This window comes from Sordaria macrospora, chromosome 1, assembly GCF_033870435.1.
Source record: "Sordaria macrospora chromosome 1, complete sequence".
Taxonomy (NCBI): Eukaryota; Fungi; Ascomycota; class Sordariomycetes; order Sordariales; family Sordariaceae; genus Sordaria; species Sordaria macrospora.
The window spans coordinates 244,417-258,970 of record NC_089371.1 but is presented as its reverse complement, the minus strand read 5'-3'; the positions used below and the strand labels follow the sequence as shown (position 1 = coordinate 258,970).

Genomic DNA, 14,554 nt, shown 5'->3' with positions numbered 1-14,554 from the left:
ACCGAGCACCGCACCAGAATTTCTTTGAGTCTTTGGCAGTTTCTCTCATCCCTACAGGGAGGAACAGGCACGGGCAACCAACAGACTCGTTGGTCCTGCGAAAAAAGGAACTCAAGAAAGCAACACAAAGCACCGGCACAGGGCATTGACTCAAAATAATGGCTCATTCACAGTTGGTACAATGCCTCCCGACCTACATTCGCTCGCATTCACTGCATTTGATCAACGCAACGATGTAGAGGAAGTCTGGCCTGTTGAAGGGAGCAAGGGGCCAACATCTCTCAAAACTTGGAGAAGAAAAAGATATGAACTTCCAACGTAATCCCCAACCTCAACTTCGTTTTCCATCATTCGCTGACGATCAACTCCGGCAAGATGCGCTCAGAATTCTTCGTTCAAGCTGTAATTGCTACCCTTCTTGGCCTCTCCGCTGCCTCGACAATCAACCCGGCGGCCAAGACAGAAGATCAAGCCCCCAACCGTGATGATTCGAACCTCGAGATCTCCATATCCCAATCAATCCACAGACCACACGAAAACTCGTCGTCGACAAGCACGGTGGCCAGCATCCTCGCAACTCGAGCCAGTCCCCCTCCATACAGGGGCAACAACGAAAGAGATGCGAGTGGCCACGGTGTTGTATCTCGAGAAGTCGACCAAGCACAAGATGAAACTTTACATGCCGATGATGCCCACATGAATTCAGCAAGAACTGGCCATGTTCACCGACCCCACGTGAGCCGAAGACATGGCCATGCTAGACGGGAATTCAGGAGAGAAGGTACGTTGACGATGTTTGTGTCTCTTATCCTTCCGGTCTCTTTTGTATAAAACTATACCCATCCCCTCGGGGTTCCTCTGGAAGTTTCTGTACCCGTTCCCGCTTCCCGGATCCTCCTTTCCTCTGGATTATTTCTGCATCCAGCACATCTTCCAGCGCGACCATTCCAAGTTGTATCCCTCTTCCTCTAGGGTCCCTTTTGTTCTTCCTCGTACGCGGACTATGTATTGCCTTTCTTCGAGCATCCCCTCCAGCGTCGCCCAACAGAATCCCATGCCACAACTTCACAGGATCGAACCATCCGGTGGAGGACGACTCCAGGACGCACACTGACTCCACCTTCCTGAATAGCCTTGGCAGATTTGAACCCAGCACCACCTCACAACGACATTAGCGACATGGAGATACTGGAGGACGGTTCCGTCGGGTTGAGGGAATAACATTCATCGAGGAATTCTCCTGTCCTCCTGGTTACAATTGTCTCAAGCACGGAATTCTAACGGTGGCCATTCTTGTCTCCATGTTTGGCTTCTTACTTTTCGTTGCGCTTCCCATAGCCGCTATCGGTCTCTGGAAAGTTTGGGATAAGATTTGGAGTAGCTAACGCAGCAGGAGAGAGAGGGAAGACTAATGGTACTTGGACGAGCATGTAGCTAATCTCTGTCTTACTCAACTTACTAGATCTCCTTCACAATATCCAGAATCCGCAATCCCCCCAAACCCAAGCCCAAGGTAAGGATGGCAAAGATAACAATAATTCCCAGTCTGATACAACAGAGGGTGGATCCAGCCCCAAAACATTGCTTATAATTGTCGGCGTGGCTGTGGCCTTGGTTATGATTGTGACTGCACTAATCATTTGGTGCGGCTGCTGCGCAAAGAAGAGGTTGAAGAGGTCGCGAGAGGAAGGGCGTTACTGCTTTGGATGCTGCGGAGGCGGTAGCTATCCCCAGGAGTATTGATGGGAAGCCCAGTCCATTACAGTGGGCTGAGCCATATGGTACTAACATACAGGTTTACAATCTGATAAGGAGTCCTCATCCTGGGCGTTGTGAGATAATGTGTGTACGAGGGCAGATGCAAGGTGGTCGGGAGAACAAAGTTCGTAATCTTTGGTGGAGGGGGAGGGCCGGAGGGTGACCACCACATCGGTGGAGGTTTTGGAATGCGTTATGGCCGTTCAGATTATCCTTAGGAGGGGGTCTTTATAGCACTAATACTCATATTATTCTGCACAACCTTGATAGGTGCGGAAAGTGAGCAGCACGGCGTACGTGGAAATGCAAACCGACTGAGGAGGGTTTGGTCTTGGTATGATGCGGAAAAAGGACCGGATTATGTGCAGCAGAAGGGGCGGTTAGCATGAAGTGCACGATATCAGTTCCGTCGGGGCACTGAAAATTTGCCTGCAAAAACAATGCCGTATCTCACTGAGGAACGCGTCAACGGGATACCTAAGGAACCAGAAAGCATGGTAGACGAGGAAAGGTGCAGGAGAACGGTGAGTGCATGTGTGCATGAACCTAGGTACATAATCAGTCTTCCTCCATCTTTATATAGAAACGCAGTATCAAGCCTCTTGCATTTACGAACGATATGGTCTCACATGAAGTTGCAGGAAACCTGAGAATGTGCTTCCCCAGCGGAACTCCGTTGCAGCCTTTGGGCCCCGTGGCGGGAACACAAAAGGACAAGTTTCCTTTTGGTCGTGAGGGGAGCCCATTATTACTTTCCAACGTTGACTCGTCTTCTCCCTTCGTCAACACAAGCCATCACAGTCCCATCAGTCCCATCACAGCAAACTCGAGGCATCAGGACGGGAAGAACAACCCCGAACAGAAGACCGAACAACCCATATGAGACCCCAAACAACAATCGTAAAGATGCAGTGGAAGCCGCACTCCATGTTGCCTCCCATCATGGTCCTTTACCTCACCGTCGTTGTTACCTTCCGAGGCCTTTTACCCGCAGCATCCGCCTTGGCCCTGCCCCCGAAGATCGTCCACAATCAGAAGGTTATACAGGCTATCAGCCATAATATCCACGGCAGCACTGCACCAGCCATCAAACACGTTGTGGCCACGGCCAACGTCTCTCCCTCTACCTCTACGACAAGTGCACCAAGCACGGACTGCATAAAGATCAAGAGCAAGAGCAAACTTGAACAGACAAAGTCAATCCTCAAGTACTTGAAGGCTGCATTCCACGACGCAATCCAAGCAGCCGAAAACTTCCATGAAACCATCGTCAAATCCATCATAGCCAGTGCTACCCATGTGCACCTCGAACCCCGCTCCCATACCCCCTTCCCACTCCCAGTACATGTACAAGTAAAGGTAATCAAACCTCCAGCCCTCCATGCAGGACCCTATACCCTCCACTCAAACAGCCAGCTCAACACTAACACCACGCCGCATTCCCGGCTGCAGCAGCTCAACCTCTCGAAGGACCACGAAGAAGATGGCAATGTGCATCACCTCAGACAGGACGTGAACGAGGTGAGCTAAGTGCAACAGATGGAGAAGATTGACAGCGTGGCGGGGACTGAGGTGAGTGGCGAGGATGTGTTGGAAGGGCTGGAACACGGCTGGGAGTTTATTTGGGAATTTGTCAAGGAGAGTGCCATGGCTGTTGTGTCGGCTTTGAAGGGGCTGTAATTAGTAGGAAGATGGCTAGATGTTTAGCATGTCGTGGGTGGAATAAATGGACGGGAGGGTCGACTCGAACTGCTGTTGGGAAACAATAGACGTTGTCGGGTGTGTTTTTTTCCCAGATGCGAGTCAAGGCAGGAGATTGTGCTGTGTTCCGTTAGTGGACGGGCGCTGGACGCGAGAGGTCTAGTGGGTCACGCTAACGCTTACTGTCTACCCCATGTTGTGCCTGTCGAGGTCCAGACATCTTCCTCCTACAACCAAAAGACTTAGCGCCAAGTGTTAGTCTTAACGCTAGGTTGCCCGCAAAATCCTTAACACCACCTAAATCGCCGTTTTCACGGTCGATATCCCAACATCCACAACACCAAAATGTCTACGCCTTCGCCCTCTGGGGCCCCCAAACCACCGTCGCCGGCTATAATACCGGTTACTCCTTTGCCGGGCATCCTTTGCGTCCCGCTCCCGCCCTCCACGACGGCGCAGTCGGCCAAAAGAGCCCGGACTGCGGACGAGGAAGCCCGTCCTGCTCACGCCACCACCGCCACCCCTAATGCTTCTGGTTCCATTACAACCTTCGCTGAGACCCTCGTCTCTGAAGCTCTTGCTAAAGCGGAGGTCTACCGCTCTATCGCCTCCGCCCTCGACTCTGAGTTAGCCCGCCTCTTCGTCGTCTCTACAGCCCACGCCCGCGAAGCCGAATACCTCGCACGGACCATCACGGCCGCCCTAAGGAAAAACTCTGCCTCCCCAACCCTGTCTACCCCAGACACCACCGCCCCAACAGGTAAAGGACCCGCTACATTCGCAGAAATAGCCGCCAAGGGCGTAAACTCTGCCTCGGCCTCCCGCTCCACTCCCCGCTCCAGCCCTATCCGCAAGGCTGCCCCGCCTCCTACACCCCAAAGTGACGGCCGTATCTTCCTACGACTAGATAGGGACTCCCCCTTCGCCAACAACGACACCTTCGCTATTCGCAAAGAAGTGCAAACATTCCTCCGCCTCGCCCCCACCGACATCCCTGGTTGCCATAAGGTCCCTACTGGTTTTGCCCTCGTGCCCAAGAATGACGCTGTCCGCCAGACCCTCCTGGCCCACAAGGATGAGATTAGTGCCCGTTTTGGCTGCGTTCAAGTCGAAGTGCCCAAGAAATGGGCCACCTACGCCGTCCAGAATGTGCCCATGATGATGCGACTCGGTATGGTCCCTGTCGACACTACCACCGCCATCAAGGATGAGATGCTCGTGCAAACCAGCCAGGAGCCCATTGCCCTCCGTCCCTCCCAGTACTACCACCCTGGCGAGGCCTATGCAACCTGACCTATCAAAGGAGATAAGGCAGTAAGCTAGGTCGCGTAGGCCTCGCCGGGACGGTAGTGCTGGGAGGGGCGGAGGGCAATGGGCTCCTGGCCGGTTTGCACGAGGATCTCATCCTTGATGGCGGTGGTAGTGTCGACAGGGACCATACCGAGTCGCATCGTCATGGGCACATTCTGGACGGCGTAGGTGACCCATTTCTTAGGCACTTCAACCTGGACACAGCCGAAATGGGCTCCAATCTCATCCTTTCGGACGAGGAGGGCCTGGCGGACTGCGTCGTTCTTGGGCACAAGGGCGAATCCGGTAGGAACTTTATGGCATCCGGGGATGTCGGTGGGGGCGAGGCGGAGGAATGTTTGCACTTCTTTGTGAATAGCGAAGGGGGAGTCCCTATCTAGTCGTAGGAAGACACGGCCGTCACTTTGGGGTGTAGGAAGCGGGGCAGCCTTACGGATAGGGCTGGAGCAGGGAGTGGAGCGGGAGGCCGAGGCGGAGTTTACGCCCTTGGCGGCTATTTCTGCAAATGTGACGGGTTCTTTTCCCGTGCCTGCTAGGACGTTGGAATCCGGGGTAGGCGAAGGTGTGTCCAGGGTAGTTGATGCGGATGCAGAATTTTTCCTTAGGGCGGCCGTGATGGTCCGTGCGAGGTGGTTGGCCTCGCGGGCGTGGGCTGGAGAGACGACGGAGATGCAGGCGAGTTCAGAGTCGAGGACAGTGGCGATGGAACGAGATACTTCAGCGTTAGCGAGAGCATCGGAGATGACCGTCTTTGCGAAGGACGAGATGTGTCTAGTGGTGTTGGCAGTGGTGGTGGTGTGGGCGTGACGGACTTCCTCGTCCGCAGTCCGGGCTCTCTTGGCCGACTGCGCCATCGTGGGGGGCGGGGGCGGGACGCAAAGGATGCCCGGCAAAGGAGTAACCGGTATTATAGCCGGCGACGGTGGTTTGGGGGCCCCAGAGGGCGAAGGCGTAGACATTTTGATGTTGTGGATGTTGGGGTATCGACCGTGAAAACGGCGATTTAGGTGGTGTTAGGGATTTTGCGGGCAACCAAGAGTTAAGACTAACACTTGGCGCTAAGTCTTTTGGTTGTAGGAGGAAGATGGGTAGCTAGACAGGGTAAAGGGCCGGGGGTGGCCGGAACGAATCCGGTGCTATCCCCATACCAACCATATAAAAAGGCAGTACCTCTAATCGAACAGTTGTTTTGTTCATGTTACTGTGTGATTCATGCATGAATGATGTCTTTGTACCATGGTCGACGTTCAGTGACCACTGTCACACGGACATATGCCACACTGCTGGTGTCATACGAGAAAGACCTACATGTATGCAGATCGCTAGGTGCCTTGGAGCCTCAGGTGACAAGGACCTGTACGTACTGGATACGTACCGTTTCCCTTTGGCATAAGAAGGCCTTGAAGCCCAGCCTTCCCCTAGAGGTTGAGAGGATCAACAAGGCCTTCGAGACCAAAGTAGTTTATTAGCTGAATTGAACTACTGTTCCAAGCCCAGAACTCTGCCCTTGTCACAACCACCTAGCCTGTGGCGCTGTGCCTCATGGCGAACACGATCACTCCCTTTGACCAACGAACGACCTAGAGGTATTGTGCCCTTCACCTTTCTGTGGTCTATATAACGATTGTTTACCTCTGAATTTTGAGGACCTTGGTCGTCCTTCAACTCCAGTCATGATCATGTTAAATACCAAAAATATAACTGGGTGGTCCCAACCGGGCACGCCCACCATTACCAACGGCGGAAGCACGAGCAGCCCTGAACAACAACAACAACAACAACAACAAACTTACCTGTCTGAATCTCATCAACCACCGCCACCGCCACCGCCACCGCGCGATGTCTTAATTGTCGTTGGAGTCTTTGGCTTCCTCATCATCCTAATAGTGTTAGGCTTGGTTCGGAAGTCAGGCTGTTGGGAAAGACGAAATCACGGGAGGAGGATGCGAGCGGAAGACCAGGTTGTGAGTACGGCGTGAATATAGCCGAGGAGTGGACTGTGGAGTGAGGGAGAAATATTTGGTAGGAACCCGTTGCGTAAGATTCGATGTTATTACATACTAACTTGAAATTGTATTAAACTCACATTTTGGATACATACTCTTCTGGTTATATCATAGTGATAATTGGGTCATCAGAGGATGACAGGCGAACTACTTGAACTCGAGAGACGCGAGAACCTGCTTAAGCTGAGTGCTGCTGGACTCTTGTGCGATGCTATAAATGCAATTCGCAGGTTCAGGCTTACTACGAGAACCTGATAATAAATTTAGACTCCGGTCCTTAGGATCTCTCCTTTTAAAGCTCGGAGCTTCAATTTTCCCTTCTCCTTAATTTGTAGTTGTGGCTTATAATGCACTTTGTCAAAAATCCATTAGGTGCTCCAAGTGGTATGTTTTGATGGGGTGCGGGTATGTTTACTCTTCGAAAACCCCAAGACGAGAATTTAAATTTGGATCCACCTACAAATCTACAATACCAGAAAGTATTACAAGATTGACAACAACGAGCTCTACAGGGGCATAAACTTATAAAAGAAGGTTATAGAGCAAGGAACAGGGCTCAATAACAGGAACAGAAGGGTGAGGGCTCGAGAAACATGATCGTGCATAGAAATTTTGGTGGGTATGAGTGTTGCAGTGTGCCTACAGATTATGTGTGCTTTGTGAGGGATTTTCTCTAGCCCTGAAAAGAATAGCTCGGAATTCTGCCGTGGCTGTATAGTCCCTAGCGCATGTACATACTCTATGCAAGACTGGAAGAAATATGTACAGCTGCAAGGAACGAGATTCGAGAAAAGTTCAAAGCTGCTGCCGGACAGCAATAAATATATAAACCCCCTCCCCCATTACCCACCAAGTCATACGATTTCATTTCTTCTCTTCTCAGGTCCTCTTCCCATCAATCTCAAACGAATTCACATCATATCCATCACAGCTCGCTGATCCCAGGAAACATCCACTCCACTCCACAGCAGCAGCGATTTCCGTCGACCATCTTATATGTCACTCAAAATGTCCACCCCAAAGAAGCCCTCGTGCTCTCTACAGCGAAGAAATGCCTTCCGGAAAAGTCAAAATCTCAGAAAACCCACATCAACACCGAGAACCTTTCCGACATAACCCATGTCCTCTCTACTCCGTTTCCGTCCGTCTCCTTCGACTCCGACTCTGTCTCTGACACCGACACCGACTTCTATTTCGACGACGGTTCAATCTCCATCGACGAGTCTTCACCCTGCTCCTCCTCCGTCCATGTCCAATTCGTTCCCACGGCTCCCATGATTCCGATTCTGCACAGTCGTAAATCCTTCGGCAACGACAGCAACAGAAACAGCCACCTTGACACGGAAACCGACACCGACACCGACACCGACAATGACGAAAGGGAGGACGAGGGAGACGAAGAGGACCTCATTGACTCCATGTCCCCCAAACAGAACCTCAAGATTTACAATTGCCGCTGTCCCCGCTGCATTGTCTGCGGCCCCTTTGTCAGAGAATACGCGGCGGCCATGGACGAGGACTTGCTCGACTCCGACGACTCCGACGGCATGAATCAGATGTCATACGACAACGTCGATACATTCCACTACTGCCACTATGACGGCTGCAACCCGCACCACATGCAGGTTCCGTACAACGACTACCGGAGAGAGGAGAATCCCTATGAGCAAAGCCAGGATGATGCCTCTACCTCTACTACTACTGATAGGGTCGTTGGTGGCGTGAGCAAGGTTTATAATCATGATAGGAACGACGATCGACTTGCACTTTCTTCGAGGGAGGGAGGGGGCGGTTTGTGGTCCTCTCCTATAGACCGTCGTTGAAGTCGCCTACTATGGACTTGAAGAAGTAAGAAGAAGAAGACGAACATGAAGAAGGTGACCTGGGCTGATATGGAAGATGAGGGGACTGGGTCTGAGACCGAGACCGAGATTCATGTTGCGAGCGGTCTGTGTCCAGCAGGTCCTGAAAATGGTCAGGATGCTGCTGCTGGACAAAAGCAAGCATTCATGGGTCTGCATTTTGAGGATAATGATATGGAGGTGGGGAAGGAGAAGAAGGAGAAGGAAAAGAAGAAGGAGAAAGCCACCACCAAGGGGTTTTGGAAATTGTTGACTGGTCTTTTGGGTTGTGGTTTCTGTGTAGCGAACTGTCACACGGACATTCGACCTCGACCCTAACCCACAGCACAGGGCTCGCGGAGCCGCACAGCTGACCCTTACGAACTCATCAGCCTAACCAAGATACCTCAGGCAATCATGTCAGCCCAGTCGGAAGTCTATTCAAACCGATGGCACGACTTACCCGAATCCCCTCCAAGCCTTCGGCGTATTCCAGCCAACAATACACTTGCCGACTGCACTACCCCTCACACTAGGCCGCGCCAGCCAGGCCAGGGAGGAGAACCCTGCTATCGCGGGATCGATCTTAGCCAACCATACCGACAGGGCGGCGTCGGCAACATAGCCGGCGCCAAAGGAGAAAGAAGACTGGAAGTCATTCAGGAATACCCACATGTAAGCACACGCGTGCACAACCGCCAGGTAGATACCTCGTGGCCTCATGCCAGCAGAGTCATGTACGTACCGATTAGGAGAAAGGAAGGCTTTGGCATAAGAAGGCCAGGAAACCCAGCCTGGATGGAAAGGCTTGAAAGGCTTCAACAAGGCCTTTGAGACCCAAGTAGTTTATTAGCTGAATTGAACTACTGTTCCAAGTCCTGAACACAGCCCTGAACACAGCCCTGAACACAGCCCTTGTCACACGAACCCTGTTGTGGACTAAAGCTTGATTCCAGTCCTCGTCCCATTTGGGCGCGGGCGCAGGCGCAGGAGAAGTCGCCCATGAGTATGACAGCAAGGGGGACTAGGTAGATAAGTTGCCCGTGTCAGCAAGCAGAATCTTGGACGCCTGACAGCGAGGTTTGACGATAGCGTTCAATAGGCACATGGTACAATGGCGTTTCGGCAGTTGGAATGGAAATCTGGGTTGGACTTTGGAACAGCAAGGACGGCTTGGACAACGACATTTGATGGCTTCACGATACATGTAGTGAAAGGTAGAATTGAAATTGATTGGAAGACAACTGAACTCCATGCTTCTTGCTCATGCTGTGCTATGCTGTGCTTGATCGGGACTTCCCTCCTCCTTATGTCTCCTCGTACAATCATAAAATGAACACTCAACTCCTTCTTCGTGTGCATGTGCGTGTGGATATCATAATCGTAATCTGCCAAAAGCCAAAAAAAAGAACGTATTATTAAAACAGGAGTAAAGAGAAGAAAACGCATCGGCTGGCATTCCTTGCGAGAAGCCATACCGATGTCGGTACGTGGGAAGCAACCGCTGGGCTCTAAAGGCCGTGACCTATAACAACATTAGCACCACATCAAGCCCCGGAAAAAGAACAGGAATACTCACGACCCAGTTGCTTCCCCCTCTTTGAAACCTCCTTAGCATGATACTGCTTGATCTTGGCCCGCCTCGCCTCCTCCTGCGCCTCCAGCTCCAAAGCCCGAACATGTTCTCTCGCCTGCCTGACACTTTCCCGCGCAGCCATCAGCGCACGATCCGCATCCCGCTCGGCAGACTCGGCCATCATCACGCGCTCGCGAGCTTGCATGATGGAGGGGTCGACTTGGTGGCTGGAGGAGACGCCGTTGCCGAAGGTGCGGGAGAGAAGGCTGGGCTTGTGGCCGGAGGAGTCCCGGCTTGTGGACCGGTGCCGGTCCATCGTTGAGGCGGAGGAGTTGGAGTAGGTTGGTGAGCCAGGGGAGGGGGAGCGGTTGTGTCGAGAACCGCCGAAGAGGGAGTGTCGCTTGGGGGCAGGTTCGTGGTGGACGGGAGCTGGGGCGGGCTCGGGCTCGGCGTGGCGGGAGAAGAGAGGCATGGTGGTGGTCGTTTGTGTGTGGTTGTTGATGGAAGAGTTGGTTTACAGAGTGGTTGAGGTGAGGTTATTCAAGGGCTGCTTTGGCTGGCTTGTATGGGTTGTTTGCTGGTTATCGATGGAGATGCAGATTTTCGAGATGGAAAAACACCAGCAGTTGCGATGGTATTTCTATTCCTCCGAAAAGGCCTTCATCATCGTTTGTGCACCGGATGAAACCTGCTTTTGGGACATGATGTTTGACATTGACAACGTTGTTGACGACGATCGATAAGGTAACATGACGTCAAATCAGGTTCGTGAAGGACGGTGACAGGAGCCTTTGAATGGCCTGAAGCAACCGCGCTCCAATGAGGATGCCCAGAATGACGATGACGGCGGGGCGTAGTAACAGCCCAGCATGACCCTGAAGGTTGTGAGGACAGGGACCCTGAAGAGTAACAAACAATTGATGGACCATGGCTGATGCAGGGTTTCGGGCCTAGACCACGATCGCGGAGAATGCCATCATCGGGCCTTGGGGGTCGGCGTGAAATGCTTTTCTCGGACAAGCTTCGTGCCAAGTTTCCTTGTTTTCAGCCACGGGAGGACGTCCATTCTCATTGCGCAACGTCGCTGGTTAAGCATCGCCAAGTCTGTGCCGCGACGATGAGGTCAATTGTGGCTCGGTGGGCTTGGCTTTAATGCGTCCTTTGGATCGTGAGCTGAGATGACCTCCGGCATATGAAATTGACCAGCTGGTCATGTTGGAGTCGTCCTGTCCATCGTCAACTCCGAATGTTTTCGAAGAAGTCCACCAGCCTCAAGGTGACGGCGACATTACTGATGAAATTGAAGAACACTCAATCGCAGAAGTGTAAGGTGGTTGAATACGAATACGTTTCTATGGTTGTCATGCATAAAGTCGTTGCGCTGATCACTTCCTGGATCTCGCGATGATGTCTTGGAAAGCTTCAAAACATTCGAGAAAACAAAAACATGGAAATAAGGTTGCCAAGAGAAACCACAGTGGATCATAACGTCGGCGCTAAGATTTACGGTGGAGATAGAATGGAGTTAGTGAAAGACAACGCGGGGGATCACGTGAACGGACCTTTGCCTTGTGGGCCCCACCAAAGGTTGGCCAAAAGCAAAAGAGGTCCGTGCATGCTGGCCGCGGTCTTGGAGCTCCACTGAAGCAAGAGGCGCGTCGGGACTTTTGCAGCAATTGAATGGTTCCAGTGGAAAGAACAAGCATTCATTTGGCAAACAACTAACTGATTTCAATCCTCCACCAAACATCATCATCAACAACCATTCTGCACCCCCACCACCAAGTTGACGACAGCAAAGTCTTGGAACTGCCATCACATACCGCAGATACAGTTAACATTCTTACAACCAGAACAATTAGCGAACAGATCTTTGCCCAGCAACAGCTGCTTCACCCCAAATCACCACCACATCACCAACCATGACCTCCCGCTCGAGGTCCCGGTCGCCTGGCCACTTCGACGTTGAGCGCTCCCGATCTCGCTCCCGTTCCAGATCTCCTCGCCGCGACCGTTCTCCCACACCTCGTTCCGTCCGCGACTACTCTCGCGAACCCTCACCCGTCCTCGGAGACGCTTCGCTCGACCGTGAGCGAGGCCGCTCGCCACCCCGCAGGAATGGTGGTAGTCGTCGCAGTCCCAGCCCGGCACCTGGTCGCGCCAGGAGCTACAGCCGTAGTCGCTCGAGATCCAGAAGCCCGACCCGCAGCCCGAGCCCAGCTCAACCCGTTAGAAGTACCAAGATTGTGGTTGAGCGTTTGACAAAAAACATCAACGAGAACCACCTCCGTGAGATCTTTGGCCAGTTTGGAGAGATTGAGGACTTGGATCTGCCCTTGAACAGGACATGTAAGCCCTCTTAGTCTTTGCCTCTGACCCTCTGCTATGGCAACTGCTAACCTGGTCGTACGTCTAGCCCGCACAAACCGCGGCACAGCCTACATTCTCTACGTCCACGATGCCGATGCCGAAGCCGCCATTGCCCACATGCACGAAGCCCAGCTGGACGGCGCCGTCATCAACGTCTCCATTGTCCTTCCCCGCCGCAAATTCTCTCCTTCTCCACCTACCGCCCGTAGGGGCGCCAACTACGATCCCCGTCAGCCCCCGCCAGGACCTAGAGGAGGAGGCCGCGGCGGCGGACGCAACAGATCCCCCGGACCTCGTGGTGGTGGACGTAACGCACATCGTTCCGATACCTATCGACCTCGCTCAGTCTCACGATCGCGATCCCGCTCGCGCTCCCCTGTGGCAGCGGGCGGAGGAACCAGGAGGTACAGGTCCAGGTCACGCTCTTGGTCTTCCCGAAGCCGTTCTCCTAGCCCGAGGGCCGGACGTGGTGGAAGAGGAGGAGGCGGCAGAGGAGGAGGAAGGAATGATGTGGATAACGACAGAGCACGCAGGAGTCCTAGCCGCGCTAGTTACGACAGCTATGACCGCAGGAGCAGGAGCCGGAGCCGCAGCCGTGATTGGGACAGACGTTAGGTACATCCGTCGCGCAGGGGTTAGATTGCCCGGCCAGCCTGAGGAAGAAACCACGCGATCCGTGGGTCAGGGTAGAAGCGGGAAAGTAATCGGTTAATGTGAGCATTAGGCGTTGGGGGGAGGCATGGAAAAGTCGACGAGACAAAATTGGACAACAACAGGTCCGATGTGAGTGTCATTCCCTTTTGGGAGGAGTATTGTACCAACAAAACAACAGGGAAAAGGGGGTTTACTTGTGTTAGCTTACATCGATTTTGTACAGGACGCCTGACGAACATCTCGCGATCCGAATCGAACCCCCAAAGATAGCTACCATCTGGACGATGGTTGTTGTTGGTCCCAGAAACACATGAATACGAAGAATAAGATAGCATCCGAGATTCCTACATCGTTGCTCGCCGGGTTCGTTTCTATACTTGGTGGTATGTGGAAGAGTTTTCATAAGCCATCTTACAAAGTATCAATTCTGGTCTACCCTCTCCGCCTGCTGTCATGCCTAGCCACACTCCGGTGTTATTCCTTTTGCTCGGACCAACCCGATGTTCCATCTCGTACTTCATGTACCATGTTGAAAGCCTGTACCGCCAAGTACATCGCCCAACCAGTTTTGCCTTTCTTGTTGGATGCATGTCATCGCCAACTGACCAATGACATCTGCTGACCGAGCTCCGGATAGTCGTTATACACAACGGCGATTCGTGTTCCCTCGCTACCTAAGAACACGCAACCTCAACCCCATTGATCAAAATTCGAGATGACTCTTCCTACCTACTCTTGACGATCTACACTACTACATCACGAACATCCCATCTCAGAGCCTCATCATCTGCGATTCGATTACAAAGCTACCATGTTTACGTGATGGTTCAACCCCTCCAATAACCACAAAAAAACAAGGCCCGATTACGTACCTTACAAACCCACCGATGACCAAACGAACCATGGATTTCCCAATCCAATGTCGAAATCCCTGGGAACGACGTTCGGTCAGCCCTAAACGTTGGCCTGAGGCTGCGCCATCCATCATGTGCCGCACGTATTTGTCTGGGGAAATACCTATCCCGGTTTCTCCTTCCGCTCTGTCTCGGATACAAGCGATTGCGCCACACAGTATGACTAGGAAACCGAGCCGGTACTTGGAGGCTCATGGACAAGGACAACACGGCACCACGGGGTCGGGTCGGCGCTGTTAGTTCCAATAGCTTGGTTCTGGTCCGAGTATTATTCTCAAAGGTGCTCAACACAACATGCTCTTCCTGCCAAACCCCATGAGCACCACATCAACGGGTCCGATTATATCGTCCGCTCAGGCACAAGTGTGCGTGGCGACGAAGTCACTTCTACTACAAGTGACTCCTCATGATTTAGGTGGCCAG

The 14,554-nt window shown here is 52.6% G+C and overlaps 7 protein-coding genes across 7 annotated transcripts; 5 read left to right on the top strand and 2 right to left on the bottom strand.

Moving 5' to 3' along the window:
• Nucleotides 1–375: 375 nt before the first annotated feature.
• On the top strand, nt 376–1,221 carry SMAC4_09563 (uncharacterized protein; the record flags this gene model as incomplete). The annotated part of the gene is made up of 2 exons (XM_003343419.1): nt 376–781; nt 1,133–1,221. The coding sequence occupies 2 exons, from the start codon at nt 376–378 to the stop codon at nt 1,219–1,221; spliced, it is 495 nt and encodes a 164-aa protein (XP_003343467.1).
• Nucleotides 1,222–2,664: 1,443 nt separating this feature from the next.
• SMAC4_09562 (uncharacterized protein) lies at nt 2,665–3,288 on the top strand (the record flags this gene model as incomplete). The annotated part of the gene is made up of 1 exon (XM_003343418.1): nt 2,665–3,288. The coding sequence occupies one exon, from the start codon at nt 2,665–2,667 to the stop codon at nt 3,286–3,288; it is 624 nt and encodes a 207-aa protein (XP_003343466.1).
• Nucleotides 3,289–3,804: 516 nt separating this feature from the next.
• SMAC4_13002 (uncharacterized protein) lies at nt 3,805–4,752 on the top strand (the record flags this gene model as incomplete). The annotated part of the gene is made up of 1 exon (XM_066091210.1): nt 3,805–4,752. The coding sequence occupies one exon, from the start codon at nt 3,805–3,807 to the stop codon at nt 4,750–4,752; it is 948 nt and encodes a 315-aa protein (XP_065945453.1).
• A 26-nt stretch (nt 4,753–4,778) lies between these two features.
• SMAC4_09768 (uncharacterized protein) lies at nt 4,779–5,860 on the bottom strand (the record flags this gene model as incomplete). The annotated part of the gene is made up of 1 exon (XM_066091008.1): nt 4,779–5,860. Exon 1 carries the CDS (start codon nt 5,727–5,729, stop codon nt 4,779–4,781), a length of 951 nt encoding a protein of 316 aa, XP_065945452.1. The 5' UTR covers nt 5,730–5,860.
• A 2,190-nt stretch (nt 5,861–8,050) lies between these two features.
• SMAC4_09766 (uncharacterized protein) lies at nt 8,051–8,599 on the top strand (the record flags this gene model as incomplete). Its single annotated transcript, XM_003342928.2, has 1 exon — nt 8,051–8,599. The coding sequence occupies one exon, from the start codon at nt 8,051–8,053 to the stop codon at nt 8,597–8,599; it is 549 nt and encodes a 182-aa protein (XP_003342976.2).
• A 1,565-nt stretch (nt 8,600–10,164) lies between these two features.
• On the bottom strand, nt 10,165–10,665 carry SMAC4_09593 (uncharacterized protein; the record flags this gene model as incomplete). The annotated part of the gene is made up of 1 exon (XM_003343594.2): nt 10,165–10,665. The coding sequence occupies one exon, from the start codon at nt 10,663–10,665 to the stop codon at nt 10,165–10,167; it is 501 nt and encodes a 166-aa protein (XP_003343642.2).
• Nucleotides 10,666–11,741: 1,076 nt separating this feature from the next.
• Nucleotides 11,742–13,178, top strand: SMAC4_09592 (uncharacterized protein; the record flags this gene model as incomplete). Its single annotated transcript, XM_066090980.1, has 2 exons — nt 11,742–12,542; nt 12,610–13,178. The coding sequence occupies exons 1-2, from the start codon at nt 12,116–12,118 to the stop codon at nt 13,176–13,178; spliced, it is 996 nt and encodes a 331-aa protein (XP_065945451.1). The 5' UTR covers nt 11,742–12,115.
• Nucleotides 13,179–14,554: the final 1,376 nt, after the last annotated feature.